Source organism: Anticarsia gemmatalis, chromosome 4 (genome assembly GCF_050436995.1).
Source record: "Anticarsia gemmatalis isolate Benzon Research Colony breed Stoneville strain chromosome 4, ilAntGemm2 primary, whole genome shotgun sequence".
Classification (NCBI taxonomy): domain Eukaryota; kingdom Metazoa; phylum Arthropoda; class Insecta; order Lepidoptera; family Erebidae; genus Anticarsia; species Anticarsia gemmatalis.
Window position 1 is genome coordinate 1,619,258 of NC_134748.1, and position 15,353 is coordinate 1,634,610.

The window sequence follows — 15,353 nt, forward strand, 5'->3', positions numbered from 1 at the left end:
GTTGTTCTCACATGCCGGTCAAAGTTAAAACATAATGACACTACATATACCTAGGTACATATTAAGTACATAATGAGTGATGAATATTGCTTTCATATTTTTTTCATGAGATGCTCGACATGGAACTACCGGTAACTGCATTTACAACTTCATCGAGATGAATTCACGTTTATTTTAGCATACGACTCCTAAAAACTGGATTTAAGCATCATTAGACTTATAAAGAATCAATGTTATAAGTTTAAAATCTAGTAACAGTAGAACATAGCCAAGCAGGAGAATTTTAAAACTTATTTGTTAGTCTTACGCGCTTTTCGGAACTTATTTTGTTTCGAGCTATATCTTCGAATATAAAACTACGTATCTTGAAGAAAAAAGTCTCTTATTAAAATAAATATCTGATGATTAAAAAAGTTCTGTAATGAATAATAATATTTTTGAATTCTGGTAGAAATATATTTTACGCATACCAACATTTAGTACTGCTCTTGTCATTGTCAAATTAAATGTCAATGTCAAAATCAGCTGTGTTGTTTTGGTCTATCGCAAACATAATTTAATCCGCAAAATCTCGTTTTATTTGCTATTTTTAATAAAAATATTAACATGGCTTCTCGGTTTAGTGGTGCTTTACAGTTAACAGATTTAGACGATTTTATTACGCCTTCACAGGTATGTATACATAACCTATATTATAAACAAGGTTTTAACACACACTTTTATGTCTATAACACAATTTGAGCAGTTTCAACTCAGAATTGTAGCTTTATATTTAATGTCTTGTGTAGTCTTGATAATCTTTGTTTTAAATTATTATCAATTTCATCATATTTATCGTGAATATCAAGGTCAAAATTTTACTTGTTATTTCCCAACAGGAATGCATAAAGCCTGTAAAAATCGAGAAATCAAAGACAAAAACGGGTGCGAAGATTAAAATAGGCGAGGATGGGTACTTTGATGTGTCTAATGGTAGAGAGCAGAAGTTGCAAAAAGTTGAGATCACACTTGCAGACTGTTTGGCATGTAGTGGTTGTATTACATCGGCTGAGAGCGTGCTCGTCACGAAGCAAAGTCAAGAAGAACTGTTGAGGTACGCAAAATTATATATTGTATTTACATAATGTGAAGTGTTCTTATGTCAAACACTTGAATAAACATGAAAGATGATTTGCAATATTTTGTAACTGTTTATAAGATTGCTGATTATGACTGATATAACTATCATAGTTAGCTTGTCAAGGGAAATATTGACCAATGTTTTAAAACTTGACAATGTATGGAGGTGAATGAAGTTATGGAAGTTTCTAAGGATATTACCGAGTGGTGTTCCATTGTCTCTGCCTACTCCTATGGGAAGAATGCATAATTTATTACCTATTTCAATTTTCATACTTAATTTCCTAATACCATTTGTCATAGAGGCTAATAATAAAAGCTGTAACAAATATTTGATTTTTTTGTTTGTGTTTTTACAGAGTATTTTCAGAGAGGAAGTACATTGACAACAAGGGAGTGAGCAATGCTGTGAGCCTCATAGTGGTGTCTCTGTCTCCACAACCCACTCTGTCACTGGCAGCCAGGTACAAGCTGACACCTGAAGAGGCCACTAGCAAGCTAGCAGGTACCCCTAAATTTTATATAACAACAGAAATCATTATAAACATCTTACTTACCAATAAAAATAAATGTCTAGGATATAAGTTTGCTGACTTAAAACAAAAGTAGGTACATATATTATGTATCTAAAAGGAAAGCATTGGTATTGTATCAAAGTAAACAATATAACAAAACAATCAAATTTAAACTCTAATGTGCAAATCATAAGGCTTAATTTCGTTTGTATTCTGCACCATGTATTAAAGACATTATGTTTACAGGTTACTTCAAGAGTCTAGGAGCAGACTTAGTATTGGACATGACAATAGCTGAGGACTTCTCTCTGTTGGAGGCACAACAAGAATTCCTGCAGAGATATCAGAACCAACAGAATGATTCTACTTCCAAGAATTTACCAATGCTTGCTAGTTCCTGTCCAGGTAAGATAAGAGAAATGTTAAAAATATTTTATTTAAAAATTATTCGGTACAGGTGGTACAAAAAAAAGTTTTACCCAAAATCTGATTTTATAAATGTAAGTTTCTTAACTCCTCTCCAAGTAAGTACCGTTTTTACTATAACACAGTAAAAACATCTTCTTCATAAACGTTTCTAACATGACTGAGAAATCATTAATGCTATCTTCGTTATCTTGATATGCCATTTACCTTCTAGGTACGGAACCAATTAGTCGAGTTACTACCATCAAGGATCTAGGGGTAATTTTCGACACCCGTCTTACCAATTAGTCGAGTTACTACCATCAAGGATCTAGGGGTAATTTTCGACACCCGTCTTACCAATTAGTCGAGTTACTACCATCAAGGATCTAGGGGTAATTTTCGACACCCGTCTTACCAATTAGTCGAGTTACTACCATCAAGGATCTAGGGGTAATTTTCGACACCCGTCTTACTTTCCATGATCACATAAGATCACTAGCTGTTGAATCATTTCGTAGACTTGGATTTGTCATCAGAAACATGCGAGAGTTTGACAATCTGTTAGCAATCAAATTAGTATATATGGCGTTAGTAAGAAGCAAGCTCGAAGCTGCATCCATTATTTGGAACCCTCATGAATGTACTTACGCCTTACTTCTCGAGAGAGTTCAGAAAGCATTTCTCAGATTTCTTTATAAAAAAATGTTTACATATTATCCTTTTCTATACCCCACAAAATTTTTACTGGGCACGTTAAACTTTAACTCTCTTGAAGTAAGGCGTAACTACTTTCTGCTAACATTTGTGTGTAAAATTCTTCGCGGTGAATGCGACTGTCCCGAACTAGTTACTCAGGTCGTGAGACTATTTACTCCCATTGTGCCTTATATGCAGCTTAGACCTCGCAAACATCCGTTACTAGCTGTACCCCCAGCACGCACAGTGTCACATGCCAATTCTCCACTAGTGCGTGCTCTGACAATGCTCAATGCTATTCTGACTTCAGCACCAGAGTGCGACCTGTTTGCTTCAGAATGGCTGACTGTATGTCGCCAATGTTTGAGATTTTGTGAGCAAATAGATACCTAACTTTGTATTAATTTATTTACTTTATAATTGTTAATGTTACTGTGATTTTTGGTAGATATTATTCTGTACCTATATGTTTTAATTTTTATTATAACATGTATTTAAACTTTTTTATGTATTAGGTGTATATTTTTACTTATTTTCAAATTGTAATAACCTTGAATGAACAACGAATTGGGTGTTCTGTAATGTTGTTCATGAATAAATAAATAAATAAATAAATAAATAAAATAAATAAATTTCGGCACACATTACAATTTTATTGCCTTACATATGTAATATTTAACAAAACAATACACATGCAACACAAGTTTGTAATTATATCAAACCCCTCACACAGGTTGGGTGTGCTACGCTGAGAAAACACATGGCAATTTCATCCTCCCCTACATATCGAGCACGAAATCCCCGCAGCAGATAATGGGCTCGCTGGTGAAGCAGTACTTGTCCAAGTGCCGCGAGACGAGCCCGGCGGAGATATACCACGTGACCTTCATGCCCTGTTACGACAAGAAGCTCGAGGCTTCGAGAGAAGACTTCTACAGTGAGATGATGAACTGCCATGATGTTGACTGTGTTATTACTGCAAGTGAGTAATTTTGTGAATTTTTTAAAAGAATATATTTCGCTAAAATAACAAGCAAAGACAGCATGTCAATTAATATAAAATAATTTCTATACTTTTTTGGTTCTAGAATCAAAACAATTTAACTAACATAGGATTATGAATTCAGTAAGTATGGGAATAAAGTTCAAAATAGTTTGCAAAAGTCATGTGACATATAAGTCTCTTTAAGCGTATATTTTTTGCGATTAACTGTCTCCATTTTACTTTCTTCAACTTAATTTTGTCTGTTATTTCTAGTCGAGTTAGAACAAATGCTAGGCAACGACAAGAAATGCCTGAGCGAGATCCCGGGTACAGAGCTGGACTGGCCGTGGGGCGCCGCGGAGGCTCGGCCCGCGTTACGTCGACACATCGGCAGCGGCTCCGGCGGTTACGCTGACCACGTGTTCCTGTACGCCGCTGAACAACTGTTCGGAGAGAGTAACGCGCAACTTGTGTATAAGAACTTAAGGTGAGTCTTAGCTTTCAAGGAAATAAATTTGGTTTAGAGGATAGGTGTTAACTTTTCTTGCAACTTTCTATGCATACTTAGATATTATGTGAGTATGTTAATTGTATGGTCAGCAACAAAAGCTCTTTGAACTTATGTTACTATAACGTCTTTAAAACATAAGGAACACAAATGAAAGCAGCAATAGCACAAGATAAAGAAGCGATTAGTGTGGTGGACATTTTTGCCTGCTGACTATTTTTATGGTGAGATCTGAGTTATCTCTAGAAATCAACTGTTTGTAAGTTCAGATCAGTTTGCCATATCCATCAATGTGTTACTTGGAATGCTAGGTATTTTAGTCAACATTTTAAGGTAAAGACTGTATTTTCAACTATTTACTATGCTAATTCTAGGGATCATTGACCTGAATGAACTATTGCGCGATAGATACAATCAAAGTTTCTAGGTTGCTAACTAGTGCTAGGTCTTTTGAAACAAATAGTTTACAAAATGTACAATACAATGTCCATTGAGAGGTTGCGCCACAAATACTACACTCGTACTCGTACGATCACATGTGTAGACATTGTTGTTTAAATATTAGTTAATAATCATAACATAACCAATCATTGTATAATGTATAGCAATCTAAATAAACAGATTACCAGAATGTATACCAAAGTAGTTTAAAAACCCCTGCCTCATGTACAAATTATACAACAGCAGTAATACTTTTACTGCTGATTGTACTTGTGTTTTACATATGAAATAATCACATTGCTTTCGGATAAATGCAGGAATAATTATTATAAGTATTTTAAAAAATCAGGAATTTAGCAAATTGATATACCTAATCACATTATTAAATTATCTACTCTAAATAAGTATTTTGACCAAGAAAACCAATAGCTTGTAGTTACTATTTAATTAGTCATTGTAAAATATCCAAGTCATTTAAACAAACACAACATCCTGTGTCCTTGTGGTTTCCATTTACATGAACGTTTATCAATTCATTTAAATATTATTACCTGATAACAGCTTGCATACCACACTACTAGGTGTTTACTATAACAAAATAATAATGTACCTATTATCTGAGGCGAAGTTTTAAGAGTAAGAACAATGCAGGTATATATAACTACCGAAAAACCTGTGTCCTATTTAATTCATAAACAGAAATTCATATTTACTTACATACAACGATTAACACATATTGATAGTTTATATGTAGATAACTTAAAGTAATGTCTTAAACATACATCGGAGCCAGTTCAATGTTCAGTTCAGTTCAATTTTTTCCCGACATATAAGTAATTAAGTTATCCAAAATCGCGCGATCAACGCGACGTCAGAAAAGACTTTTCATCAATTATCCTACAATACAAATTCGAATTACTATTAACTAAAGCATTGTATTACATCCAGGAACCCCGACTTCCGCGAGGTGATACTGGAGAAGGACGGCAAGGAGGTGCTTCGGTTCGCGATAGCTAACGGCTTCAGAAACATACAGAACTTAGTGCAGAAGCTCAAGAGAGGGAAGTCGCCTTATCACTACGTGGAAGTTATGGCATGTCCTTCAGGTAAGACTCTAGATCATATTTATTTGAGTGTAGTCTAGTGCGAGTTTGTTTATTCGCATTATTAACCCCCGGATTCTGACATTTAGCGGTAGTTTATCTATTTAATAGCGTTAAAGCTAATATAAAAATGACAGTTTGAATAGATAAGCTACCGTTAAATGTGCGTCAGAAACCGGGCATAAGTCGTTCCACTACCTTATTAGCCCCAGCCATGTTACCTCTTAGCGTTCTCTTATGTTTTTTGACTGAGTCGACGTTAATAATACTATTTGACTAGCTCGTTGGAGACTGCCAAAATTAATCAAATTTTTACGTTAACATTCTGCTTTGGAGGAGGATAATTTGGCATTACATTATATTTACGTAACTACTAGATATCTTTATATAATCTATCTTAATATCATTTTTTAAATGCGAAATATATCTATTTAAGGCTGTCTAAACGGCGGTGCACAAGTAAGACCAACAACGGGTGAGAGTGGTCGCGAGCTGGCGGCGCAGCTCGAGGCGATGTACGCGGACCTACCGCTAGCGACCCCTAGTGACAACAAGCTGGTACGCAAGCTGTACGCCGAGTGGCTCGACGGCAAGGACTCCGACAAAGCCGCCGCCATGCTGCACACCAACTACCACGCCGTGGAGAAGTCAGATATAGCACTCAATATTAAATGGTAGCTTTATTTTCTTAAGTTTGATTTGAAGTTAAACACTTTTACGGATGTTGTTAATGTAGGTATATCGGATCCTTACTTCAGGAAAACGTGTGTATATTATGTATTTTTTTGAGGCTAAACGTGTGATATAAAATTTTCGACGCTTTGATTTCTGAACTCGTAATACGTATACTTGCGTGCCCGTGCACGCGTTATACGACCTTGGACTGGTGTTCCCTTGAGCTTTTGTCAGGTGTCAGGTTGGCGTCATAGCTGATCTAAATATTTTGTTAATAAACCGTCGACCTTGTTCACGTTGAAATAAGGCCCAACATCAATGTTTATATTTTTGAAATTAGTTTAGACTTTGTACTTAAAAATCTGAGTTACTGCTTCATTTCAGTAAAAACAATTTTGTTCGTAAAAGTGTTTAATTTTACTTTAATGGGCAGTTTGATAGGTAATAATTGTCTAATAGCGATTTAGTGCTCTCAGAGAAATATATAGATATAAGATAGTATGTTCTAAAATAAGCTTATCCTAAGATAAGAGTGAGAATACTTCTTAAAAGGCATTACTATAAAGTTTATAATTTTTAAAGATTCAAAACTCGTCAACACAACAGCCGATAGTTCGATATAATTTTCGAACAAAACCATTCAAACAGATACATCACTGAAATTAATTTTGAATGACGCACTAAATGGTCAATAAAGGAATCCTTGACTTTCGGTAAGTTGGTTTATTGTCGTTTTTGACTAACTGACGGCAAAGGTTGATATAGTGTAATCGAGTTATTATATGGAAGCTCTGCTTTCATTCAAATTATGTTGTTGATTTCATGAGAATGTATAGACAGAGATAAATATACGTAAATATACGCGTCAAGCCTGTAATATACCTGCACTTATTTGATTATTCGAATGTTCGTGTTTGTGATATCTATGTTGATGTGTCGTCCGATTTTCTGTTATTCATTCTGCGATTATATTATGATGGTTTATAAACTTTATGAAAATCTGTTTCTTTAGCTTGACGTGGTCTTATACATGCCGCATTCTGATGGTTAAACCAAAATATATTGTTGGTTCTTAAGTATGTAGAGAAAGCTACTTTAAAATTTTGTTTTGTTTTGTCTGTTAATCTAAGAGATATTGTGATAAATGTATATTTTGTTACAATGATGTGTAGTGTGTGTCTGTACATAAGTTATAATTGTAAGAACAATATTAAACAATACAGTTGTTTGGAAAGCGCCGTGTTTGTGTGCTCACCGCTCATTTGCATCTACAACTTAGTCATTATAAATATTTAATTATTCCCTTATAATATAAATGGATGACCTCGCGTGTCGCAACACTCGCCACGGAATGATGTCGCTTGTGCTCCCTTACTTTATTTTGCTTTTAAATTCCTCACTATTTTTGTAGTGTAATCGCTCGAAGGTGTAGGACTAGGACATTGAATATCTTACTTCTATCTAGCTTTTCGATAAATAGATATATTATGCGGGGTGTGATTGCTCTATGGGATTGTGTGTTATTATTTTATTTTAACTCTTTAAAAAAGTGTACCATAGGGACACTTTTATTTTAATTCTTAAGATATAAGTCATTCGAATATTCACATAACAAACTAATTTGTTACACATGTGGGAATTAACTGCACACTAAAACGTACTAGGTAATATCGGCGATAATCTGTAAATGATTAAGCATTGTATTTCAGGAAGCGAAGCGATATACATCACACCGACACCGTTCACTTTCAAAATAATTAGACTTAACTCTTCATCTATTTGCTAACCGTCTTACCCTACATACTGAAAACTGGTATTCAAAAATGTATTACGTAGTACAATAGGCAGATATCGGATCCGTCAGTGAACGCGTACATCGATGAATAGCGATCGACCGATTGTATTGATCGCGCAGTGTACTGTGGCGGACGGTGTCCAGTGTTCGTGTTGAACAAATAATGTTAGTTGTTTACAAAACAAGTGGCAGTTTGTTCCGCGACTGAGCGCTGGAGAGCCAGTGAGTGCTCGCGAGTGCGATGGGGGACTTTAGAGTGAGCTCGAGGTTCTACTGCGTGCTGTTCTTCACCATCATCAAGGCGGTCATCAGCACGGGGCTCGGCAAGTGCCCCGTCTACCCCACACTACCTAACTTTGATATACAGAGGGTTAGTACTGATAACTGTTCTTCTTATTATGACTGTCTTGGGAATTCTACTGAAACTGTAATATTAAAGTTCCAATAAGCAAAGATTGTTAAGGAAATTAAATCAACTTTTTAAGTCAGACAAAACACTAGATGGCTAAGGGGAAAAACCTAAGTCAGTTACATTGAACAGGTCAGCAGAGGTCGTCCTGTTTAATTTGTAGAACGCATAGTGACTACTATCAACTCTAGGTAAAGTAATAAATTCAAAGTTAAATAACAAGTTCTTAACAATTGCTAACGTTGCTCCGTTATTGTAAGATCACTGACCACCAATTTGAACGGCTCAAATTAGAATATTAAATAAATGAAGCATTAAACAAAAGCGTTTGTATATTCACACAATAGACAGTAGGTACATCATTATAAACTGTTTAAATAAATTAACAGACACTCAGACGTGTAGGTATATTTAACTATTTGAAATAGAGAATAGCCATATTGTACGCAGAGGAAAAGTTGAGAAAATGCGACGTCCATCTGGTTAGGCGTCAACGTCTTATATGATTCAGTTTTCTGTGGTTAATGGTTATCACTTATCTACCTATTAGTTTTATCAAACCATCATTAGAAATGTCTCCTGAGACTCGGAAAACTCGTTGATAGGATAACCTTTGACATCATCAAAACAGTATCGAGAAATACCTATTAGGTAGCCGCTATCTCCGGCTCTCCGCTCAAATTAGACACTACAATAATGTCATGTTACGTCTAGTCACTGATGCAAGTGATGCAGCATGTTAGATAAGCAACAACCGTTCAAAACAAGGATATCAGTTATACCTACTTGTTTACCTACAAATCTTCTACGACAAATAAATTATCGATTCCTTTTTCGCATGGTCTTCTTCTGGACCAGACGTGAAACATTTGGGTACAACATGTTTTCATCAATCAGATAAGACTAAGTACTTGTAAACTTTCTTCCATCTTTTTACTAAATATTTTATTGCTCATCTCGCAACTGCTCTTTGATATATGCATAACCAATATGATTTAGTAAAAAAACTTAGAAGTTGTTTCTTCTTAAACTGCAGAAATTAAACCACCTAGGTACTTTTTTAATTCCAACGTTCTATTTAAGTTTTGGGTGAAAAATACTTGACTTAATGCGTTATTCTGTCTGTGTGTTTCCGGAATCAAGTTCTATCATAATCACTTTACTAATTTAAGTTTTCTCTGTCTAATTCTATGCACTCTACGAAGCTCTGATTCTCATATGTATATGCTGCGCGTCTTCAGTATCTACAGGTTGCGCGTTGGTATGCGTAGTTCGTAGACATTGAGTCTACTTATGTTTCAATGTACGATCGTTGTCGTTGTAAACAGTCACCTCGTGGCCTGCGCTCGAGTCCGAATGTCAACAAGTAGTCACTGCATATCATTTACATAATAGCATACCTTAGCGGAAGGAAGCGACTAGAAATATCAATGTTACAATCATTGCGTGATTCGGACAGATACGCAATGTATTGCAAACAGCTTCATAACGGATACATAATCTTTAACTACTGATTATATATGGATAAATTACTCACTATATTCTTCACAAAATAATTTTACCTAAATCACACTTTAATGCGCATCTATTTGTAAACAAGTGTAGGAGGTACCTATAGTTAATCAGGTAATTAATTAACAGTAACCTGAAAAATAATGTTCTTGAGTAATATTAGGATACATACGTGTTGTGTTACGGGCTATGATCTTGCTGTACCTATGTAATACTTGATTGTGATTAATCATGATTAATGCTATGTATAGATCGAGAGAGACCTATTTCATAGTTAACGCGATACTTCATTGATCAGACGTTGCGCCTGGTCCGGCTTTGAGATATTGACAACCAATGCCCAAAAGTCGGTTCATTAGAAAGGTTCTAAAAGTGCACTTATCTCCGATACTTACTTGTTCCAGATGACAGGTACATGGTACGAAGTGGAGCGATCGTTCTACCTAGTGGAGCTGACCGCGAGCTGCACCGAGCTCACCGTGAATCTCACAGAGAGGGGATATCTACTCCTTACAATCAATACTGTCAATAAATGGTATGTTATTTCACCTAAGTAGATAATGCTACAGCTGATCTCGTTGATACGGGTTTATTTCCCGGGTCAGACAGTATAACCCGAGTTTGAAACAACTTCCACTAGATGGCAATAGGCACCATCTGCAACGAGTGGCAGCTCTGCCTACTCTACTGAAATCGCAGAAGAAATTTGATGCAAATTATTTTCAAAAATAAGAATGATTCTACGTTCATAACAATTTGTGACTTCCGGGAAGCCATGACCTAGTTGCTTCTATTTACTTATTCATGAAGTATTTGGTAGGTACCTACATACCGTTATTTTTTGTTTCCAAATTCTCCCTTTAATACAAATATTTCGTAATATCACGTAATATTGTACTGCTACAGCTGTTAGTACTACGGATAGGGCACAACGTCCTCCTCATTCTACCTATGTGACACAACAGTAACAAATCACTTTAGTGTGTTTACTTATTTGTAGTCTTTCGTGATTATACATTCATTGAATAAAAATAGAAACATTCCTTCAGTCAGTATGAAATGGTGTTACTTGCATGTTTAACGTTAGGTCAATGAGTCAGCGCATTACGTTGCGTTACGTCACATGAACGTAGCGACGCAGGCGGCATGCAGCAACTGATTGCACTGAGGGCAACTAATTCAATTACACTCATCTGCCGGATTCGCTAGCCTCGATTTCTGTGATTAAGTAATAGAATATGTCGGCCGATTTATTACTCTCGTGGGAACTACGGCGTCTACGCTTTTGATATTGAACCATAACTTTTAAGACCACAACTAAGGTTGAGTTTTGGCACTGCTTCTGAACCATATATGGTCTTCTCTCGTTCAACGGGTTGGTTGCATATCCGGATAGAGTCAGTGGCTGCCTGGCTGGTTATGACGACCTACCGTACTCGCGTTGTACTGTATGTTCATATTGTCTTATTTGAACTATCGGTATTAAGTTGCACTTAACTATAGAAACCTGAAGAAGATTTCCAATCAAATTACTATAAAATTAATCTGATTTTAGTAATTATTCTTGCATTTTGTTCTCAGGACAGGCAATCCTTCAACGACCTACGGTCTTGGTATCCCGAGCTTCAACGGCTCCTCAATCTTCCGGTATAAGCTGAACAACCGGTTGCCATACGTGATCGGTCGGCTGCTGCCCGGCGCCGGCCTCTACAATATACTGTTCACTGACTACGAACAGTTCGCTATCATCTGGTCCTGCACCAGTGTCAGTATCGCACATTCAGGTTAGTATGGATGAGGTCACGCACTGTCGCGGTACCTAATTAAGATAAGGTTATAGGATTGAAATTGAAAATGTTGAATTCGTATGATATATTTTAGTTTAGCCATCGATAACCTCTCTAATTTTCCTGTAGAATAATACCTGTTTTTATCAAAATATGATTTAACGAACCGACGAACGAACAATAATGTACCTATCTACATTTCCAGATCATATTTGGGTGTTGGGTCGGCGGCGTGAGATCGAGGCGGACGTGCGCGCGCAGATCTACGCCATCATGCAGGAGCTGCGGCTGGACCCCGACCGGCTCATCATCTCCAAGAACACCAACTGCACTGACGTCCACAACTCCACTAGCGTCTTCGACACGATTAGCCTTCGAAACAACACGACTTAATATACTACACTAAACATACTATGTGTTTTAAACTTACCAGTGCCCATCCACTTTTTTACGGTTGTGATGAAAACAAAATATTCTGTAGAGTACAAAAATATTTGTTGCTTTATTTTTCTTGCATTTTTATCTAGTGCAATGACAGCGCGACAATCCTGAGCACTGCACTATTCTACATTATGTATGACTGCAGGATATCTATAAAACACCATAGCAAAAATAAAACAAACTATCCATCATCACACTTTCTATTTCTTTTTTGGAAAAATATCTTATATTTACAGTAAAAGTTTAATATAGTAAAAAACTTATGAGAAGTTCAATAACGATTCAATATAAAATAATCATTTACAAGAAATTTATCACCTTTGACAATGTGATTGTAAATTAGTATCTAGGCCCTGCTCAGGACATAACATCAGATATACAATATAGGAAATACCTTAAATAATTGAATGCCAAATGTAAATAAATGCATAGAGAATATAATAATAAAGCTAATATAATGTGAACAGGGCCATGTTGTGATGATAAGTATTATTAAGATTGAACTCAAACAAAATTGTGCTTAGAAACCTAAAAGTAAGTGTGATAAGTGTGTAAAGTTTATTCAACAAAGTTTAAAGTGATGTGAGTAAATTGTAGTAACATTATAAACTATTAATTTGGCCGAGTTTATACTTTATATAGATTCAAACAGTTTGGTTATTATATTTGGCATAGTACTGCAACAGCATATTACATAGTTCGTAACATTCAACAGACACATTAATGAATAATATCACACCTATTGCTGTTACTCATTGCTATATTTTATTATTTATAAACACGTCAAGAACACTAAAAGTTTGAAATTCACTATGAAGATTGGATGGCTTATATTATTTTTACAGTCTTACACATAATATTGCTGAAACGACCTCCAAAAAGGCAAGATCTATTACATATCCACTAAACTCCATTGTAACTTTAGGCCTCGTAAATACAACACCAAAATAAAATTAAAAAGAACAAAAAAACAACAATATGCTGCAACCTTCAACATAATTTGTGCAGAACAAAAAAATAAAGTGCAATAAAATAAAACAAAAAGATCAATAAATTATTTTGAACAATACTTTTTTAAGTACTGATTCAGTGAATCGTTTTCTGAACAGCCAATTTCCATATCAATTACATACCGATACCTACAGTCGAGACTGACTCTTATGGAACATATTTTCAATACACAACACACATACAGTGAAGATTGTGAACACATTAATTGCTATGCGATCACAAGCAGTCTGTGAAGAGTTATCAAGTCTAAAATATCACGCGCTAAAAGTGGTTTTCTCTAGAGACAACACAGTTCCTCACTTCCGTCACTTGGAGGCACACGGCGTCGCGATTTCTGTAGTCATACTGAGACAGTGAAGATATGCTCTCGGCGGGGCTTTCGCAGTGGTTGGCTGGCACGGGTGCTGAGTTCTGGGAGGTGGTGTGGTTGTTTAAAGCATACTGGTGCATCCATTGTTGTTTCTCTTCTACTTCCTTGCTGACTACAACAAAGAGTTCCTTCTCTTTGCTGTCCAGCTGTTCTTTTAGGTATGCTATTAGATCACTGCTCTGCAAGATGATAAACATTATTTAAAAATGGGAACATGAGTAAATAAACACCTTATTAAGCTTTACAGACATATGATACCTACCCTCCCTATCAACTGTGGGGCATCAAGTTTGGAGTCTAGGTTGTAGAAGTTGCCCTGTATTTGTCTGATGGTGATCCAATGTCGACGCCTCAGTGGTAACATCACAAAGCCCAGCTTGTAGTCAGATGGCACGTTCAGGATAAACCCACAGATATTAGAAAGGTCCAAACATCCTGGGTCTCTGCAAAAGAATGGATTTCATTAAAATAAGCCTATGTAACAATTGTTCTGCAAAATGGAATTTTTATTTTATTATCATCAATGATTTTGTGGGAAATCAGAATTACCCAAAAATCATATATTTTTCAATCATTTATTTCATCAAAGAAACTCAATAAATTATCACTGGATATCTATATCAATCAATAGTAATTAATAAATGAGATAATGTTCTAAGAAATTTGCAAAAAGCATTTTAACATATTAATCACACAGTCATAAAAAGAATTGGCCTCTTGTTATGGCATAACGGGTATTCCAAATAATGAGTTACTTACTTCCTCTTGTCAAACCAGACAGCTTCACAGCCTTTTTTCTGCAGAGCAGCCATTATCACATTTATATCATAGTTGCCGAGCCCCAACATGGAGCGGTGAGGGTTGATCCAAACATTGGGCGACAGTCTACTGCATATGGCATCTAACTCCGACTTCGAATATGTCCCCCGAGTCTGAAACCACAGGCAACTAGTTATAACATTGTATCTATTCACGAATATGTGCTAAATGACAAATAATCAACATAACAAACAAACTTTACTATGTCGAACAATACCGAACTTCACGGTCAATACTGACGTATTACGCTAGTGGTCAATAGAATTCAGTAAATACCTGGAATAAATTGTTAAGCGCGTGTAAAGCGCACAGCTCTTTAACCTGCTTCTCATGATATATTGTTGGTTTAGAAGTCATTGCGCTCACGTCCCATTCAAAGTGATTCCTCTAAACGAAGCAACATTTTCTTTACACAGATATTCCTCACAGAATTTTGGGTAACCGGAATTTGCCAATGATTTACGCTTTATTGCTTTAATTTAGAGATTTTTATTATTTTATTCGGGAACCTAACAACTTGACAATTTGACTTGACTGACAAACAAATCTGACTGACAGCAGCACAGTAGAGTAGAGGTAAGACAGATAAGCAAATCGGTGCAGATTGTCCACAATAAAACTACTGATTCCTACACACCTACCCAGATGATTTTTATTCAGAAACTCATAATAACAAGCTCAGCAGCTATATTGAAAGTAAAATTGATCCCCAAAAAACCTTGAATAAGACAGCGACAAAAACTATAGTACAAACTACAA

At 35.8% G+C, this 15,353-nt stretch overlaps 3 protein-coding genes across 3 annotated transcripts; 2 read left to right on the top strand and 1 right to left on the bottom strand.

Annotated features, from left to right (window-relative positions):
- The first annotated feature begins 507 nt into the window (after positions 1-507).
- LOC142972166 (putative cytosolic Fe-S cluster assembly factor GL21135) lies at positions 508-7,781 on the top strand. The gene is made up of 8 exons (XM_076113021.1): positions 508-672; positions 879-1,093; positions 1,479-1,624; positions 1,881-2,039; positions 3,472-3,720; positions 3,997-4,210; positions 5,621-5,778; positions 6,212-7,781. Exons 1-8 carry the CDS (start codon positions 607-609, stop codon positions 6,451-6,453), a joined length of 1,449 nt encoding a protein of 482 aa, XP_075969136.1. The 5' UTR covers positions 508-606; the 3' UTR covers positions 6,454-7,781.
- Positions 7,782-8,336: 555 nt separating this feature from the next.
- On the top strand, positions 8,337-12,364 carry LOC142972168 (apolipoprotein D-like). Its single transcript, XM_076113023.1, has 4 exons — positions 8,337-8,615; positions 10,571-10,701; positions 11,748-11,950; positions 12,159-12,364. Exons 1-4 carry the CDS (start codon positions 8,487-8,489, stop codon positions 12,344-12,346), a joined length of 651 nt encoding a protein of 216 aa, XP_075969138.1. The 5' UTR covers positions 8,337-8,486; the 3' UTR covers positions 12,347-12,364.
- A 214-nt stretch (positions 12,365-12,578) lies between these two features.
- Josd (Josephin domain containing) lies at positions 12,579-15,156 on the bottom strand. Its single transcript, XM_076113022.1, has 4 exons — positions 14,871-15,156; positions 14,535-14,707; positions 14,038-14,218; positions 12,579-13,954 (listed from the first exon to the last, which is right to left on the bottom strand). The coding sequence occupies exons 1-4, from the start codon at positions 14,949-14,951 to the stop codon at positions 13,667-13,669; spliced, it is 723 nt and encodes a 240-aa protein (XP_075969137.1). The 5' UTR covers positions 14,952-15,156; the 3' UTR covers positions 12,579-13,666.
- Positions 15,157-15,353: the final 197 nt, after the last annotated feature.